This window comes from Andrographis paniculata, unplaced genomic scaffold (assembly GCF_009805555.1).
Source record: "Andrographis paniculata isolate CXL003 unplaced genomic scaffold, ASM980555v1 Contig86END, whole genome shotgun sequence".
NCBI lineage: Eukaryota > Viridiplantae > Streptophyta > Magnoliopsida > Lamiales > Acanthaceae > Andrographis > Andrographis paniculata.
The window spans coordinates 5,165,528-5,182,636 of record NW_026137624.1 but is presented as its reverse complement, the minus strand read 5'-3'; the positions used below and the strand labels follow the sequence as shown (position 1 = coordinate 5,182,636).

General features: G+C 29.6%; 4 protein-coding genes across 5 annotated transcripts; 3 read left to right on the top strand and 1 right to left on the bottom strand.

Moving 5' to 3' along the window:
* Positions 1-321: 321 nt before the first annotated feature.
* Positions 322-3,766, top strand: LOC127241958 (2-oxoglutarate-dependent dioxygenase DAO-like). Of its 2 annotated transcripts, none has more exons than XM_051261259.1 (3): positions 322-751; positions 1,983-2,157; positions 3,406-3,766. In XM_051261259.1, exons 1-3 carry the CDS (start codon positions 426-428, stop codon positions 3,649-3,651), a joined length of 747 nt encoding a protein of 248 aa, XP_051117216.1. In that variant the 5' UTR covers positions 322-425; the 3' UTR covers positions 3,652-3,766. The 2 variants fall into 2 exon arrangements, with proteins under 2 accessions (XP_051117216.1, XP_051117215.1); XM_051261258.1 differs by having other exon boundaries at positions 333-751; positions 1,839-2,157.
* Positions 3,767-9,095: 5,329 nt separating this feature from the next.
* LOC127242266 (2-oxoglutarate-dependent dioxygenase DAO-like) lies at positions 9,096-11,809 on the top strand. Its single transcript, XM_051261742.1, has 3 exons — positions 9,096-9,429; positions 10,131-10,449; positions 11,372-11,809. Exons 1-3 carry the CDS (start codon positions 9,116-9,118, stop codon positions 11,615-11,617), a joined length of 879 nt encoding a protein of 292 aa, XP_051117699.1. The 5' UTR covers positions 9,096-9,115; the 3' UTR covers positions 11,618-11,809.
* A 328-nt stretch (positions 11,810-12,137) lies between these two features.
* On the top strand, positions 12,138-14,399 carry LOC127242055 (protein trichome birefringence-like 19). The gene is made up of 3 exons (XM_051261387.1): positions 12,138-12,735; positions 12,976-13,338; positions 13,626-14,399. The coding sequence occupies exons 1-3, from the start codon at positions 12,277-12,279 to the stop codon at positions 14,397-14,399; spliced, it is 1,596 nt and encodes a 531-aa protein (XP_051117344.1). The 5' UTR covers positions 12,138-12,276.
* A 105-nt stretch (positions 14,400-14,504) lies between these two features.
* LOC127242410 (cyclin-B1-2-like) lies at positions 14,505-16,690 on the bottom strand. The gene is made up of 4 exons (XM_051261949.1): positions 16,491-16,690; positions 16,287-16,387; positions 15,155-15,252; positions 14,505-14,788 (listed from the first exon to the last, which is right to left on the bottom strand). Exons 1-4 carry the CDS (start codon positions 16,608-16,610, stop codon positions 14,688-14,690), a joined length of 420 nt encoding a protein of 139 aa, XP_051117906.1. The 5' UTR covers positions 16,611-16,690; the 3' UTR covers positions 14,505-14,687.
* Positions 16,691-17,109: the final 419 nt, after the last annotated feature.

Here is a 17,109-nt window from a genome sequence, read left to right as displayed (position 1 = left end):
TTTGAAATCTCATGAAATTCATTTTGTTTAAAATAAAAAAAAAAATGTAATTTAAGTTCCGTAAAGAATGGTATGGTGGTATAGGGGTTGAACTTGTTTAAGTCACACATGGTTATAATATTGTATTTTTTTAAATTTAGATAAAAAAAAATAAAAATTATTAAAAAATAATATTTTCTTTGACGATGCAACAGAAGAAAAATGGAAGATAGCAAAATGTAAATTTGCATCGTATATAATCTCTATAACAAGCCGACCCCGCAAAAATAGGACATTTTGTTGAACTTCCCGACCAACAACACATATCCTGAAATTCCTGTCTCCGCTATTGTCCAAAAATCCAAACACGCCCTTATATATATATATATATATATATACACACACAATTAATGAGGGGCAGCCGGCGCCGGCGGCGATAAAATAAGATGAGTTCAATTCCGGTGATCGACTTAATTTCCGGCGCCGGAAAAGATCTGATCGGCGCGTGCGAAGAGTGGGGGTGTTTCAGGATCGTGAATTTCCAGGAGATTCTGGAGGATTCCTTGCTGCGGGAAATGAAGGCGGTGGTCCGATCGCTGCTGGACCTTCCGGCCGCCGTGAAGTCCCGGAACCGTGACGTCATCGCCGGAAGTGGGTACATGGCCCCGTCGGAGACTAACCCTCACTACGAGGCCCTCGGCCTTTTCGACATGGCTTCTCCGCCGGACGTCCAGGCCTTCTGCTCCAACCTCGAAGCCACCCCTTACCAAAGGTAAATAGTCTTTGTGATTTTTTAATACTCCCTCAGTTCCACATACTTTATTTTTATTTTTTATTTTTGTATGTTAATTTATCTATTTTTTTAAAAAAATATAATTATACACTTTAATGTCATGTTAAATTTTATAATTTTTTAAATTTTAATTAAATTATTTTATTATCTTAACGTTAATTCACAATTATTTTTACTATACAATAATTATTTTTAGTAATACACATCATAATTACTTATTAATTAAACTCTACCTAAATTATTGTATCTACAGTAACACGTACATAATACATGGGACAGAGGGAGTACTTAAATTTTAAAAATATTAATATTATATATGTTGTTACTTTTCGTTCGCAAATAAATAAATAATGCGTACTCTAAAAATTTAAACTTTTAACTGAGATGAATATTTACATTATCTAATATAGTATCAAAGTTTGGTATCAAATTTGAGTTCCACCGTCGTCCCCTAACTTTTTAGATAGACAATCTAACAATATTTATAGAAAATCTTTTCCATTACTTTCACTAAATTTTTTATCTATATTTTTCAATAAAATATATTAATTTTTTTTCAAAAAATAATAAAGTTAATTAGCCCAAAATTCTTTCACAATTTTCAAAACATTTTCACTATAATCAATAACTAACAATAACCATTAAACATGTTTTTTTATTTTATTTTACATATACTAAAAAGAATACAACATTTGAATTCATGAAAAAATTATTAACCCTATAAGAAAGGGAAGTATTTTAATATATAATATTTTTATTTATAAATATATTATATAAAAATAAAATATTTTATTCTAATTATTAGTATTGTAGTAGTTCTATATCATTTTTTTTTCGCTCTTTTTATTCTTTTTCTTTCTTTATCACCCTATTATAGAGTCAATGAGAATTAGAAAAAAATAGTTCTTGACAGTCCGGATAATGTTGCCTCCCCAGAGCCTCAGAGCTAGTTCCGTCGCTTGTACACATGTATAAAAATTAAAAAAACAACTTACAAAATCTATTAAACCAAATAATTCTTTGGTAAAAATTTTGGATTGTTATTGATTATTATCACTCTATCTAGGGATACAATATTGAAGTATGCTAAAAAAGTGAATCAAGTGATGAGGGAGATTGTGCTCAAAATAGGACAAGGGCTTGGGATTAATGATGTTCCAAACTTAGATGATTGGAGTTGCCAATTTAGGATCAACAAATATAATTTCAGTTCCGAAACCATGGGTTGTCGGGGAGTCCAATTACACACGGATTCTAGTTTTCTTACACTTCTTCAAGACGATGAAAAATTCGGAGGACTTGAGATCATGAAGAGAAATGGTGAATTCCACGCCGTGGAGCCGTGCCCCGGCACTCTTCTCGTTAATCTTGGAGATTTGGCAACGGTGAGTAACTATTATGTAGAAAAAATTATAAATTTTATTTTTTTATTTACGACTAATTATTACTTTTTGAAGATAAAAATAAATGATTTTTTGTGGGATAAATATTTTTTTAAAAAAAAATCTTATATGTGACATTTTAAAAAAATAATCATTCTAGTCCTTTTACTTAAACTCGTGTATAAATAATCTTATATCTATATGATAATTTTCAATACCAAGTGTTTATATAAATTCAATTTTGTATATTTATTAAACAAATATATATATATATATATATCTATACATTTGTAAATATGTCTAAAAAACAAAATCTACTAGGATATTTGGTGCTAGAATTAAATTTTGTTACATTCCTAGTTTATGTTAGCTTTAGCAATGCTATGTCAGTACATCTGTTAATATTCCAATATTAGAAAATCTTTTCAATGATTATAAATTAAATATATGACTATTTTTATATAAATTTTACTTAAAATACTAAGTATAAACAATACTCCTACATATGAGACTAGAAAATTATTTCTCTTTTTCTTTGTGGATGAACTCACATTACTTGTTAATAATAAGACTATATATATATATATATTAATTCGCTAAAATTATATAGATTTGGTTGAACACAAAAATTAAAAAAATAATAATAATATTTTAATATTAAAGTGGAGTAAGTAAAAAGTAAAGTCATATATTATAAAAAAAATATTAAATGATTGATAAAAAATTGTGGAATAAATAGAAAAAACGGTAACAAATTGATTATTATTTGCTAAAATAGGGATAATAAAATTATGAATGAATGAAATTATATTTATTATAAATAAATTATGCATAAATTTAGGGAACAATTAAAAAATAGTAATATAATTTTAACGAACATAAATACTATAAATTAAGGCGTATTATTAAAATACAACCATAACATATATATATATATATATAGAGAGAGAGAACAAATGTGATAATTGATCATACATCTATAAGCCTTAATGGTCGTTTTATGTATTTGATTTTGATGTTTTTAAAGTTAAAATGATTGTTTAGCATGATATTTTATATCAAAGTAAATATTTGATATAATATTTTTTTTTTCAAAAAAAAAATAAAGATGCTATAGTAAAAATAAAAAGAAAAAGAGTGAAAATTAAAAAAAAAAAAAAAACACTAAAGATTTAATTATATATTTTAAAAGTACGACGACGATATTTCAAGTGCTTTTTGAACTTAGTAATTTTTTTTTATATTTGAAAGGTATGGAGCAATGGAAAATTTTTAAATGTGAAGCACCGGGTGATATGCAAAGAAGTCGGCATCAGAGTCTCGATTGCTTCGTTCTTGTTAGGGCCGAATGACGAGAAGATAGTGGCGCCGCCGGAGTTGGTTGATCTCGAGCATCCTCGAATGTATGTCCCTTTTACATTCCGAGAACTTAGAAACTTGAGAATGTCTGAAAAATTACATATCGGAGAGGCTCTTCGCTACTACTTATGCAAATAAATAAATAAATGGATAAAACTATTTCAATGAAAAAAAATAAAAAATTTGTACTTATTTAATTTTAGAACGACAATATATATCGGTATTAAATATATGTTGGTATATTGTTATTGTACCATTGGGCATATACTATATCGATACATATGAAATATGTCGTATAAAATATATATCGGTATACCAAATCAACTAAAAGAATTAATGTATTTGTATTGTTATTTTTAATTATATTTTGATAATGTTTACATTTTTAATTATTGTTTGTATTTTGATATTTTCAATATATCACTAATTTTGCGGTATACTGTTACAGTACATTAATATTTCATATGATATACGTATTTATGGTAAATCAATATATCAAAAAACCAATACGATGTCGCTATGAAAATTTTTATATCGATGAAGTGGTCATAAACTATAATTCCAAGTCCGGCCTATTGGTCCTTATATTTACAAAAACATTCACGGTGTGTTTACTTATAAGATTTTGATTGTGAATTTTGATTGCATAATTTCCGACTAATATTATGAAAAAGTAATATATATATATATATACACACATTTATATATTACTTCCTCCATTGCGAAATAGATGTGACCCATTTATTTCGGGACGGTTATTTAAGTAGTATAGATTACTAGGATATTAATAATAAATTATGATATTATTTTTATACGAACTGTTGTTGATATTTTAAATATACTTCCTCCGTCCCAAATCAAAGAGGTCTTTTGGGATTTATAGTAAATTAAGAAATAATAGTACTTTATTAGTTAGTGGAAGTATGTATAAATTTTTGACATTTTGCCTTTTGACTTTATGTATAAAAGTAATTTATTGTGTAATGATATGTTCGTAATTTAAGTAAAAATTAAAAGTATTTTGGTATTAGTGTATCATTACTTTTTATAAAATAAGAAATGAATACTTTGAAATGTGATAGACAACAATGATAAAAATGTATTTTAAATTAGAAGGGAGGGAGTCAATAAAAATATATGAAGCACAAAAAATATTTCTATTAATAGTATGTAATATAAAGATAATGACTTCTATGTAATATATTATAGATTATAAAAATATTTTTAATATTAGATAGGTAGTATACACTTATTAAAAAAATAGATACTTACTTTTGGAATGAACGAGATAGAAAAATTGATATCTTCTTTTGGACGGAGAAAATATTAAAAAAATTATTTCTTAAAAAATAATTATTATAAGAAATAATAAATTTATTAACATATGAGAGAAAAAAAAATGAAAAACATTGATAGAACTTCTACATTATAGTATTTCTTTTATTCATATAATTGTATTTTATATTTTCGTCCATCTTATATAATTTATTTATTTTATTTATTTTTTAAAAATAATTATACATTTTAATAAAATTTTAAATTTAATAATTTATAATTTTTTAATTTTAATTTATAATTATTTGTATTATACAATAATTATTTTTATTAATATATTTTTTTATTATTTGTTAATTATACTCTTAATAGGTTCCCGTATTTACATAAAATCGGACAATTAATTAGGTGAAACAGAGGAAACATATAAATAACAAAATAGCATATGTTTGTTCTTTTAATATTTTTTCCCGACACGATTCCAAAATATGTATACTCTATTACTCCGTCTGTTCCACATAATTTGTCATTATTTTTTATTTTCGTCCGTCACACATAACTTGTCCTTTCTATTTTTGGAAATATAATTATGCATTTTAATCACATTTTAAATTTTAAATTTTAAATTTTATAATTTTCTTAATTTTAATTAAACTTATTTTAATCTTAATCTATAATTATTTTTACTAAATAATAATTATTTTTACTAATATACTTCTTAATTATTTGCTAATTATATTTTACTTAAATTTCTGTGTCTACAGTAATACACCCATATTACATGGGATGGAGGGAGTATATTTTATCTTTTCACAATTCATCCTGAATTTTTTTTTTCTTTTTGTTATTTTATGAATTCTTAGATCCATAGAAAGAGAAATTTAATTCTGTATTGCACATGGTTTAACGACGACTTTAGAAAGAATTTTGCATGATGCATCATTTAATTTGATTTGATTTAATTTGTAAAATACTATTCACTCATTTCCACAAAATTGGACTATGCAGTTTAGATACAAAGTTTTAGGTATCGGGCAATTACTAAATAATTAAAAAGTGTAATAGTAAAAATAATTTTGATTTAATAAAAATAATTATAAATTAAGATTAAAATGACTAAATAATTTAATTAAAATAAAAAAAATAATATTATATTTTTTAAGAAAAAAAAAAGACAAATCATATGGTACAGATGAAATAAAAATAGTTGACAAATTAAGTGGGACAAAATGAGCACTATCAATAATTGAGAATGGTATATGATAGTACTTCCTCCATCATATCTATTGTATCATAGTTACGGTTGATATTAGAATTTAAAAACAATATAATTAGCGTATAATTAAAAATTTATTAATAAAATAAATATAGTACAATATAAATCATTATAAATTAAGACTAAAATCATTTAGTCTAATTTAAATTATAAAATTATAAATTAGTATAATTTAAAATACAATTGAAATATGTAATCTTTTTCTAAAAAAAAAATGACATGATACGTGAGATGAACATATAGAACAATATGAAAACAATACATGGGACAAAGGAAGTAACTAATACTCTATCCGTCCCATATAATTTGTCAATATTTTTCACTTCTGTCTGTCATACATAATTTGTTCATTTTTTAAAATTATATTTTAAATTTTATAATCTATATTTGTAATCTTAATTAAATTAATTAATTAATTTAATACTCTATTAATCTATAATTATATGTATTATAAGATAAATTATTTTTACTCATAATTTTCTTAAATTGTATTTTAAATTTTATAATCTATATTTGTAATCTTAATTAAATTAATTAATTATTTTAATACTCTATTAATCTATAATTATATGTATTATAAGATAAATTATTTTTACTCATAATTTTTTTTTTTTTAAATTATTAACTAATTATACTATTGTAAAAACTTTGTACATCTACAAAGAACAAAACAAATAAAATAAGATAGAAAGAGTATAATATACCACTGCGGTCCCTTAACTAAGTATGTATTTGCTTTTCGCATATCGAACTTTGAATACTAATATTATATTCGTACGTAATACATATGTAATAATATTTGTATAAAATATTATTCAAATGCAACTATATTTTAAATGTTAAATATATTGACGTAAAAAATAAATGAATATTTTGTTAAAGGAGAAATAGAGTATATTGCATTAATTTAAATTAAAAAATAATAAATTTATATTTATATATTATTTAGAGCTAAGAAGTATTTACTAATTAGTGCTAATCCACTTAGTAACCATTTCTTATCTTTTAAAATCAATAAATAAATACTTAAGAGCATCACATGTCACATGGCCACACTTAGAGCATATAATATTGCTTTAATTTGGGCTAATTATGCATGTATATAAAATTTAAAAATAATAATATTTTAATATAAAAATAAACTGTAAAAAAAATAATTATTATAAAAAATTTATTAAAGAATTAATAATAAAATATATAGAAAAATAATTACTATGGTTCATTAAAATAAATATAATAAGAGTATGTTTTTTACCTTAAATTTCCCAAATTTTTTCTGCTACAACTCTTTTTCATGGAAGGAAAGAGAATATTTATTATTATTATTATTTTATATAATTTTGTACTAATTACATATAAATTATAAGTATAGTATTAGTTTTAATATCCATTAAATATATATAATTAAATAAAATAATTAATGTAATATTTTATTTGAAAAAAAAATAATGAGTTTATTTTGTTTGACTTAAATCGCTGATTGTAATCAATATTATTTTATTCATATGATTATCGATATAAATATATTGTTTTTATAATAATAAAATAAAATTAAAATGAAAAATTGAAATTCAAACCAAAAGAAAAATCTAAACACATTCAATATATATAATGGATTTTATTCAACATTATAGACATAAGAAAATAAGCTTCACCACCAATCTGCACGTTCATTCACTGGTATAAACAAATGTATTGAACATAAAAAAAATAACATATAGATATTTGACTTGATTTGTTTGAACAAAATTTTATAATTTAAAACTTACAAACAAAAATTATAATATAAAATACTCTTTCCATTCACAAAATTATTTTATTTGGAATTGACGCGGAGATTAAAAAAAAAATATTTTATTAAAAAATAAAAAAGATTAAAAGTAGTTGGAGGTTTTTTTATAAATTTAATTAGTAATTAAAGAAATAAAGGGAGAAAATATAATAAAATTGAGGCTAAATTGCACAAAAATTTACTTGTGGTTTTATGAAATTGCGCCAAATCCCTTGTATTTTTAAAATTACGTCAAACTCTCTCGTGGTTTCATAAACTCTGCGTCTAACCTTCACGGTGGTCCTTATTTAACGGTATTTAATCTAATTATGTCCAAACTGCGAATAAATTTTGGAATAATAATTTCTAAACCACTAAAATTACAAATATATTCATTTATGTTATATTTATCCACAAAAAATAATAAATATACTAAAAAATAGTTATTTCTTTCGGGTTTTAAGAGTTTACTTTTACTGTTTTTTTAGGTTAAATATAAGAAAAATAAATATATTTGTAATTTTTAGGTGTTTAGAAATTGAGATTTTAAAACTCATTCGCAGTTTGGGCGCATTTAGATTAAATACCGTTAAATAAGAACCGACGAGGGAGTTAGACACAGAGTTTTTTATGAAACCATTAGGCGTTGATTAGCCGTAGAGAACCGGGGCTCGCACACATGGGACGGACTATGGCCGAGAACCTGGGCAGAAATATCAGTTCGTGACATTCTCCCTCACTCAAAGTCGCTATGCCACTTAAGTGCACCGACGTTGTTTCTTGCACGTTGGGCTTGCTTTCCGGCGTCGCTCCATTGACCCTTTCACGCGTAGCCCGTTGTGCTCACCAACCGCCAGCGTGGTTTGCCATAGCCGACCCACAACTCGCCTACTCCGCCGCTCGTCTACAACACACATAGTTTGACGCAGTTTTAGAAATAGAAAAAATTTGACGCAATTTTGTGAAATCACAGATGGATTTGGAACAATTTAGCCTAAAATTGATGGCATTTGTTGTAAATAAATATTAAATAGAAATAATAATTAAATATTAAATTTCTTATTAAATAGAAATAAGAATTAAGTATTAATTTTTTATTAAATTTGGAGACGGATGGAATAATAAATTTATTTTCATGAAAAATAAAAATATTAAAATCTGAAATATGAATTTTTACTTAACTGGCGTAGCACTAGTTAGCACGACGTGACCTTCATATACATATATATATACACACGCACACTTGATGAGGGGCTGCCGGCGGCGATAAGATAATTAAGATGAGTTCGATTCCGGTGATCGACTTAATTTCCGGCGCCGGAAAAGATCTGATCGGCGCGTGCGAAGAGTGGGGGTGTTTCAGGATCGTGAATTTCCAGGAGATTCTGGAGGATTCCTTGCTGCGGGAAATGAAGGCGGTGGTCCGATCGCTCCTGGACCTTCCGGCCGCCGTGAAGGCCCGGAACCGCGACATCATCGCTGGAAGTGGCTACATGCCGCCGTCGGAGATGAACCCTAACTACGAGGCCTTCAGCTTTCACGATGCGGACATCGAGGCCTTCTGCTCTAACCTCGAAGCCACCCCTCACCAAAGGTGATATATACTTTATTCATTCATTCACAAAAATTATGTTTCTATAACTTACATAAATAAAATATTTCAATATATAAGTTGAAATTATGAAATATTTCACAAAAATATATATATATATATATTAGTTGATAATATATATTGAATTAATTATATTAATATAATACAAATACAATATATTTCCTTTTCACCTAAAAAGTTAACACAAAGTAAACGTTTTATTAAATATCTTATTTTTTTTTCAAATACCCCTATTTTACATAACATCATTAATTTTACATAAAAAAAAGAGCAAAAATGTCATTAGAATAATTTTAACTATTCACTATACTTAAAATATCATTATTTTTTAAACACCGCGCTTAAAGTAAATATTTACTTTGTATGTGGACGGAGGAAGTATAAATCATACCATATGGCGATAATTTACATAATGCATAATATGATTAATTTCAGCATAAAATAAAATATTAACCGTCAGCATATGATAATACTATATACAATATAAAATATTAGTTAAAACACGTAATAAAAATTATCGAATCACTTGCAATATATAAAATACATAATGAATAATGAAAATGTTTTATTTAACCCTATAAATAATTTGTAAAAGAACCTACAAAATCTATTAAACCAAATAATTCATTGGTAATATTTAATTTGGGATTACTATTAATTATTTTTATTATTACATATTGTAGGGCTACAATATTGAAGTATACTAAAAAAGTGACCGAGGTGATGAGGGAGATTGTGCTCAAAATAGGACAAGGGTTTGGGATTAATGATGTCCCAAACTTAGATGATTGGAATTGCCAATTTAGAATCAACAAATATAATTTTAGTTCTGAAATCGTCGGCGATTGCGGAATCCCATGGCATACAGACGCGGGTTTTCTTACACTTCTCCATGAGGATGAAACCATCGGAGGCCTCGAGGTAATGAAGAGGAATGGTGAATCCCACGCCGTCGAGCCATGCCCCGGCGCTATCCTCTTCAATCTTGGAGATACGGCAACGGTAAGTAATTAAAATTTAATCTTTTATTTATGACCAATTTTTACTTCTTGAAGATAAAAAAGACAACTTTTTATAGGATAAGTGATTTTTAAGTTTGTATGTGGTATCTCTTATTGTTTTGATCATTTATTGTAATGTGCATATAAATAGTTATATATCTAATACTTAATTGTCAAATTAGTTTCTCTAGTCGGAATATTATCACTTGTATTGACATGGATTAGTCAAGTGACAATTTTTAATACCAAATGTCGATTTGGATTTAATTTTGTACATTTTTCTTAAAAAAATAAATCGATATTTGGTGGTGAAATTGTCATATGACTAGTACATGTTACTTCTGATAGTTCATGTTAGTTCATTTGATAATATTTCGATATTAGAGAAAATTTTCAACAATTACATATAAGATTATTTTTATACAAATTTTACTTAAAATACTAAAATGATAAACGAGTGCCATATATAAAACTAAAACAATATTTATTATTCCTTTTTTTAGGTGAATTCACATTATTTTTGAGTAAGATGGCAAAAAGATAATCTTTTGTAATTAAGGTGTATTATTAAAACACAACTTAATATATATATACATAATAAAATTGATCATATATCTATAAGACTAAGGGTGTGTTGTTTTATGTATTTAGTTTTGATGTTTAAAATAATTATTTGATATGATATTTTATATCAAAATAAATATTTAATATGCTATTTTTAAAGAAAAAAAATTAAATAGTAAAAAAAAATGAATCTGAAAAAACACATAGATATTATATTTTAAATGAAAAATAAATATAAATTTTTTATCATTGAAAATATTAAGCATGTTTTAAATTTGTAATTTCCTCTACATAAAATCTAGTAAGGGTATGTCAAGCGCGCTCTTTTAGAACTTAATAATTTTTTCGATCCTTGAAAGGCATGGAGCAACGGAAAATTTTTGAATGTGAAGCACCGGGTGATGTGCAAAGAAGCCGGCATCAGAGTGACAATTGCTTCGTTCTTGTTAGGGCCAAAGGAGACGAGGATAGAAGCTCCGCCAGAGTTGATTGATCTCGGGCATCCTCGGATGTTTGTCCCTTTTACTTACGAAGAACTTAGAAACCTAAGAGTGTCTGATTACTTATACAGCGGAGAGGCTCTTAACTACTACTTAAATAAATAATAGATACATAAAATCATTTTAACAATATATATATATATTTATTTATGTATACTTGTTTAACATTGTCACATTTAATTTTCATCATGTTGGATGTTTTTGGTATCGTTGGTTTTATATCATATTGTTTGCTTGGATTTTATTTTGAATATAGTTGATGGGTATTTTGGAATAAGTTGTTTTTGTTGATGAGAGATCCTTTGCTATAGATTGGTTAGATGTATAATTATATTAATTATGTTATTTAATTGAATTTAGTTATCCTACCCTTTTCTTCTAATTTTCCAATTACAATTAAAACAATACCCAAGATTTGAACTCAATTTGAAATGCACTGCAGCGTATTAGGTTCGGACGAAAGTTTACCTAATATATACTTTCGGATAGCGGTGGCGGTTTTTCACATTATAAAAAAAAAAAAAAAAAAATTAAAATTCGCTATCCGAACAATTAGTCGTCCCTATAAATATATGTGTAATATATATATATATATGTATATCCCCAAATTTAATTTAAACCATCCTTCACATTAATTCTCAACCACAAAACATTGTGCAAAATTTCCTCGACCATCTCTACGTTGTTCATTCCTTTCCACATTGTCATTTCCATGAAAATTCTCCATGTCTTCTTTCCATTGAAGAAGAAGAACAAAAAGACCAATGAAGTCCGAGCTTCCGACAGGGCGGCCGACGCAATCGCGGCGAAGGCCGTCGAGGCTCGCTCCTCTCGTCGCCCTAACCATACTCCTCGCAATCCCTTTATATTACGTCGCCTTTCGCGACTACTCTTCGGAGAAAGTATACGCGACGTTGCATGGCCTAATCGAGACCTCGGGTGATGTCGGCGAGAATGTCGATCGAACTTGCACCCTCGGATCAAACTCATGCACAAACGAAAATGAAAATAGTGATCAAAATAGAGAACCCGATAAGCCCGAATTCGATGCCCTAGAAGAAATGCATGACTTCGAACATGGCACGACGACGAAACGCGAAAATCCGGAGGACGAGGCTCGTCGAGAATCTAAGTACAATGATTCGAGCAATGACAAAAAAGAAGACACAAACATTGATACAAGCGAAGCGAAGGAGCCCGAAAACGATGTGAACGATTCTAAGGTATACTTACGACAAAATTTTAAACTACGAGGGAGGGTGATTCGTTTCTACTTATTGTGAAAAATAGTTTATTGAAATTGAAAAATTGGATCGTTAAAATAAGTGGTCTATATATAAACAATATAAAACAGACTCGATAGACTCATATCTAAATAATTTAATCTATGAATAAGACCAAACCTAAAATTAAATATCTAAAATATCTTTAACACTTTTTTCAAACTTTTGTATTTTGAAAAGATACAGAAAGATCGAAGGAGACCGGTTACGACATTCAAAGGCAACCCCGATCGTCTCATAGTTCGATCGAGACTATTGGAAGACGATCAATGTGACATATTTACGGGGGAATGGGTGCCGGACCCGAATGGGCCGTACTACACGAACCATACGTGCAATGCGATTCAAGAACATCAAAATTGCATGAAGTTCGGGCGACCCGACCTCGAGTTCTTGAAGTGGAGGTGGAAGCCCGACGGCTGCGAGCTCCCTGAGTTCGACCCGGAACACTTTTTTAAGAGTGTTAAGGGGAAATCAATAGCTTTTGTTGGAGACTCGGTTGCTAGGAATCATATGCAGTCTTTGATTTGCCTCTTGTCAAAGGTAACAAGTCTACAATTATATATATATATATTCCCTATGTCTAGTATACCTATTGATAAGACATATTTTGTTACTTAAATATACTATATGAACTATTATTATGTGTTAGTAGAATTTGTGTTATGTCTAAGTGATGGCATGCTGACGCAGAGTTGAATTCGTGACCATGAGATCGTAGATTCAAACTCCCGATATCTTCAGATTTTTCCTGTGCCACACATGATTTGCTTAATGTGATTTATCTTTCTCGGGCCTAGTTTAGCTTCATTTAAATCATATATATTTAGGTAGCTTACCCGGAGGACCTATCGGACCCGATCGACCAAAATCGGCAGTATGAATACCGGAAGCACGACTTCAACATATCGATGTTTTGGTCACCCTACTTGGTTCGAACCGAACGAACCGCACCCGACGACGAAAAGCGCCCTTTCAAACTATACCTCGATGAATTCGACAACCACTGGACGACCAAAATCGCACTTTTTGACTACGTAATCATCTCTGCCGGCCACTGGTTCTTCCGGCCAACGTATTTCCACGTCAACAGCCGCCTCGTCGGCTGCCTCTACTGCCCGGAGCCAAACATCAGCCACCTGACAGCCTACTTCAGCTACCGCCGCGCATTCCGGACAGCGCTCCGGGCAGTCAACGACGCTGCCGGCTACACCGGGGTGACGTTTCTGAGGACATTCGCGCCGTCGCACTTCGAGGGCGCGGCGTGGGATAAGGGCGGGGATTGCCGGCGGACGAGGCCGTTCCGGCGAGGGGAGACAGCGATGGAGGATTACAGCGGGGAGATGTATTTGGTTCAGCTGGAGGAGCTGCGGATCGCGCAGAAAGCCGGGCGGCGGAAGCGGCGAAAGTTTGTTCTTTTCGACGCCACGGAGGCGATGCAGTTGCGGCCAGACGGGCATCCGAGTAAGTACGGGAGATGGCTGACGGCGGATCAGACGGCGCCGAACGACTGCGTGCACTGGTGCTTGCCCGGCCCAATCGACTCCTGGAGCGATTTCTTGCAGGAGCTCCTGAAAAGGGAAATACAAGGGAGGGGGAGGTGATGATATCGACGCACCTCGTTCGATAGCTCCCAGTGGTCGCGGTCTAACGACTACACTATTCCCGTCGCAAAATCGGAATTCGACTCCATGATAGATGGATAGAAATTGGGAATGAAATGTGAATGTAATGTATAAAGTAAATAGTGTTCTTTTCAGAATTCGAAACTCCGAAATCGAGTTTTACTAAATATGCGGGTTTAAAGTGCGTAATCGAACTGCAGTAGCGAAATTTGTTTAGACATAGACGACGTAAAAAGGTTCAAACCGGCGACAGAAATGAGTACATGCTCACATGAAAGTGGGGCATGGAGGTCCTTTCGACAGCCCGAGACGCACTTCCATAGCATGATGCATGTCGACAGGACGAAGTGATTCAGACTCCCGCGGATCTGAGAGGGTGTAACAAACAAGTGAGTATAGGAATTAACATATGCTGAAAATAATCGTTAATCATTGATAGAAAACATAAAAGAAAATGCGACATCCAACATAATGTTTTATGTGCATATTGGATCGAATCCTTCAGTTACTCAAAACGTAATCATGGATTAAGCATTTATATATTACTGCTCGACTTTTTCTATAGATTATATTTGACTTTTCGCAATCTTACGTTAAAAGTTCAGAAATCGTTACGAAATTTTGAAGTGTAATCAATTTGTCTCTGGGTAATTGAATAGAACAAAATCGAAGCTAAGAAAATATTAGAAAAACTTGCAGTTGGGACAATAGGTACAGTGTTTGTAAGACATTACCATTGAGATAATCTTCAAAGCCGAAATCTTCCAAAGTTCCAGTCATCGCTTCCAACCCCACGAAAGAAGACGGTATTGCTCCAGGAGGCCTTTGGAATCTGCATAGAAAGATAGGCAACAATTGGAAGATAAATCGATGATTAACAAACAGAAAGCTAATTATAAGCGACAAATTTCAGTGGGGTAAGCTTTATAGAATTGTTAGTTGTTAAAAGCAGTTATCTAACAAGAAAAATATTTGATCTACACTACACACTTAAAATTGTGATTCAGAGTTCCAACTGTATATAATTTTTTCGAAACGATCTATCGAGAAAATTGAAATACAATTTTGCTTGTGATCCTATAATTCGAACCAACATAATCTTCACATCGTTATAGAACTATTCTTCGAATTTATCAGAAACATTTTAGCCAACTTTGAATCTAAATTATAGGAAAACAAGGAGTTCGAAAGCTTTCACTAGAGGGACTATATGCAATATAATATAAATTCAAAAAATACATGTCCAAGACCAATATTTATAACTTTCTATATCTTCAAAATTGATTACAGTTTCTCAGAGGAGCAACGAGCATAAAATTACGGAACACATTACTAATTGCTATATGCTCAGAGACATAGAAATGAAAGCTCGGTACGAACACCAACTCTGGTATTATAGAATCAAAGCCACAAATTTTATTAGAATCTAATTATATACACATATCTTGAACATTTCCAGAAAAACATATAATAAAACAATTACATAATTTAGCATCCAATTCACAATACCTGATAATATGTACAGATTAAAGTAGATATTGCCAGACCCAACATATCATCAGAGCCTTAGAATTAGAATACATGTGAAAGCTAATTTCATTTCAATAGTTTTTTAACAACGAATCAAAGCATCAGGAACTTAGATGAGTAATGTAAAGTATTAGCTTACTTCTTCAGCGACTCATCAAAATTATTAAGGAAAAATCTCTCTCTCAATCAAACGCAAGCTAATTCGAAAGACAAATTGTAACCCTAATCCAACCAAAATAAAATTCCAGCAAATTAACGAAACCACAAAATGACTTCAAGCAGGGGAAATAATGCAGTGACTAAATAAATAATTAAAAAAACAAAAACAACACGAACTTGGACAGAATCTGGCGATCGAGATCCATCTTCAACGGAAACGCCGCTCCGTAAGTATTCTCCAGGATTTTCTTCTTCATTTCCTGCTGCCTCACTTTAGCCTACACAAAATCATTAAAGATATATAGATATTCAGCTTCAAGCAACAACCAAAACAAACAAACACTCAATACTGAGCAAACAAAATTCAAAAAAAAAAATTACAGAGCTATAGGCAGATTCAAGCGGGTGAGGCTCAATAATATCGCTCTTAACACCATGGATCCCGAATCGCAGCGGATCCTCCGCACGTCCATCGAGTAGTATCGTCTTCGATGCATCCATAGCAACCTCCTGATCGAAAATTCCCTTTCGCTTGTGATTGAAACAGAAGCTACTGCCGACGAAGAAATCGAAAATTAATCTGAAGTATAAAGGGAATTCTGAGAAATCTTTTCCCACAAGAAAAATGATGGGCCGATAAGGCCCATATAATAATTATTTAAATTAAAAGAGACTGAAGACATTGGACTGGGCCCTTTCGGAAATAAAGTGAGCCCACCAAATACTTTGAGTAGTGTTTTTTCTTTTCTTATTTTCTCATGAAAACTCTCAAATTTTACTATTTGAATTTTTGAAAAAAATAAAAAAAATACGTCAATCTATCTATTTAATTTTTGCAATGTTAATATTTGAATATTAATTATTATATATCAAAATATAGTACAAATAAAACAAAATGATAAAAATATTTTTATTAATATTTTATAATACTAATATAATGACATTTATACAAAAATTTTAAAAATATTAAAATATTTTTAATGTTAAAAAATGATTCCAA

What these genes read in the sequence shown, in the direction of transcription:
- LOC127241958 (XM_051261258.1), top strand. Translation starts at nt 426, where the DNA reads ATGAGTTCAATTCCGGTGATCGACTTAATTTCCGGCGCCGGAAAAGAT. An exon ending in GAAGCCACCCCTTACCAAAG is followed by an intron (nt 752 to 1,838) that starts GTAAATAGTCTT and finishes CACTCTATCTAG; the next exon opens with GGATACAATATTGAAGTATG. An exon ending in ATCTTGGAGATTTGGCAACG is followed by an intron (nt 2,158 to 3,405) that starts GTGAGTAACTAT and finishes TATATTTGAAAG; the next exon opens with GTATGGAGCAATGGAAAATT.
- LOC127242266 (XM_051261742.1), top strand. Translation starts at nt 9,116, where the DNA reads ATGAGTTCGATTCCGGTGATCGACTTAATTTCCGGCGCCGGAAAAGAT. An exon ending in GAAGCCACCCCTCACCAAAG is followed by an intron (nt 9,430 to 10,130) that starts GTGATATATACT and finishes TACATATTGTAG; the next exon opens with GGCTACAATATTGAAGTATA. An exon ending in ATCTTGGAGATACGGCAACG is followed by an intron (nt 10,450 to 11,371) that starts GTAAGTAATTAA and finishes GATCCTTGAAAG; the next exon opens with GCATGGAGCAACGGAAAATT.
- LOC127242055 (XM_051261387.1), top strand. Translation starts at nt 12,277, where the DNA reads ATGAAGTCCGAGCTTCCGACAGGGCGGCCGACGCAATCGCGGCGAAGG. An exon ending in ACGATGTGAACGATTCTAAG is followed by an intron (nt 12,736 to 12,975) that starts GTATACTTACGA and finishes TATTTTGAAAAG; the next exon opens with ATACAGAAAGATCGAAGGAG. An exon ending in TGATTTGCCTCTTGTCAAAG is followed by an intron (nt 13,339 to 13,625) that starts GTAACAAGTCTA and finishes ATATATATTTAG; the next exon opens with GTAGCTTACCCGGAGGACCT.
- LOC127242410 (XM_051261949.1), bottom strand. Translation starts at nt 16,610, where the DNA reads ATGGATGCATCGAAGACGATACTACTCGATGGACGTGCGGAGGATCCG. An exon ending in TTGAATCTGCCTATAGCTCT is followed by an intron (nt 16,388 to 16,490) that starts GTAATTTTTTTT and finishes GATTTTGTGTAG; the next exon opens with GCTAAAGTGAGGCAGCAGGA. An exon ending in GATCGCCAGATTCTGTCCAA is followed by an intron (nt 15,253 to 16,286) that starts GTTCGTGTTGTT and finishes CTTTCTATGCAG; the next exon opens with ATTCCAAAGGCCTCCTGGAG.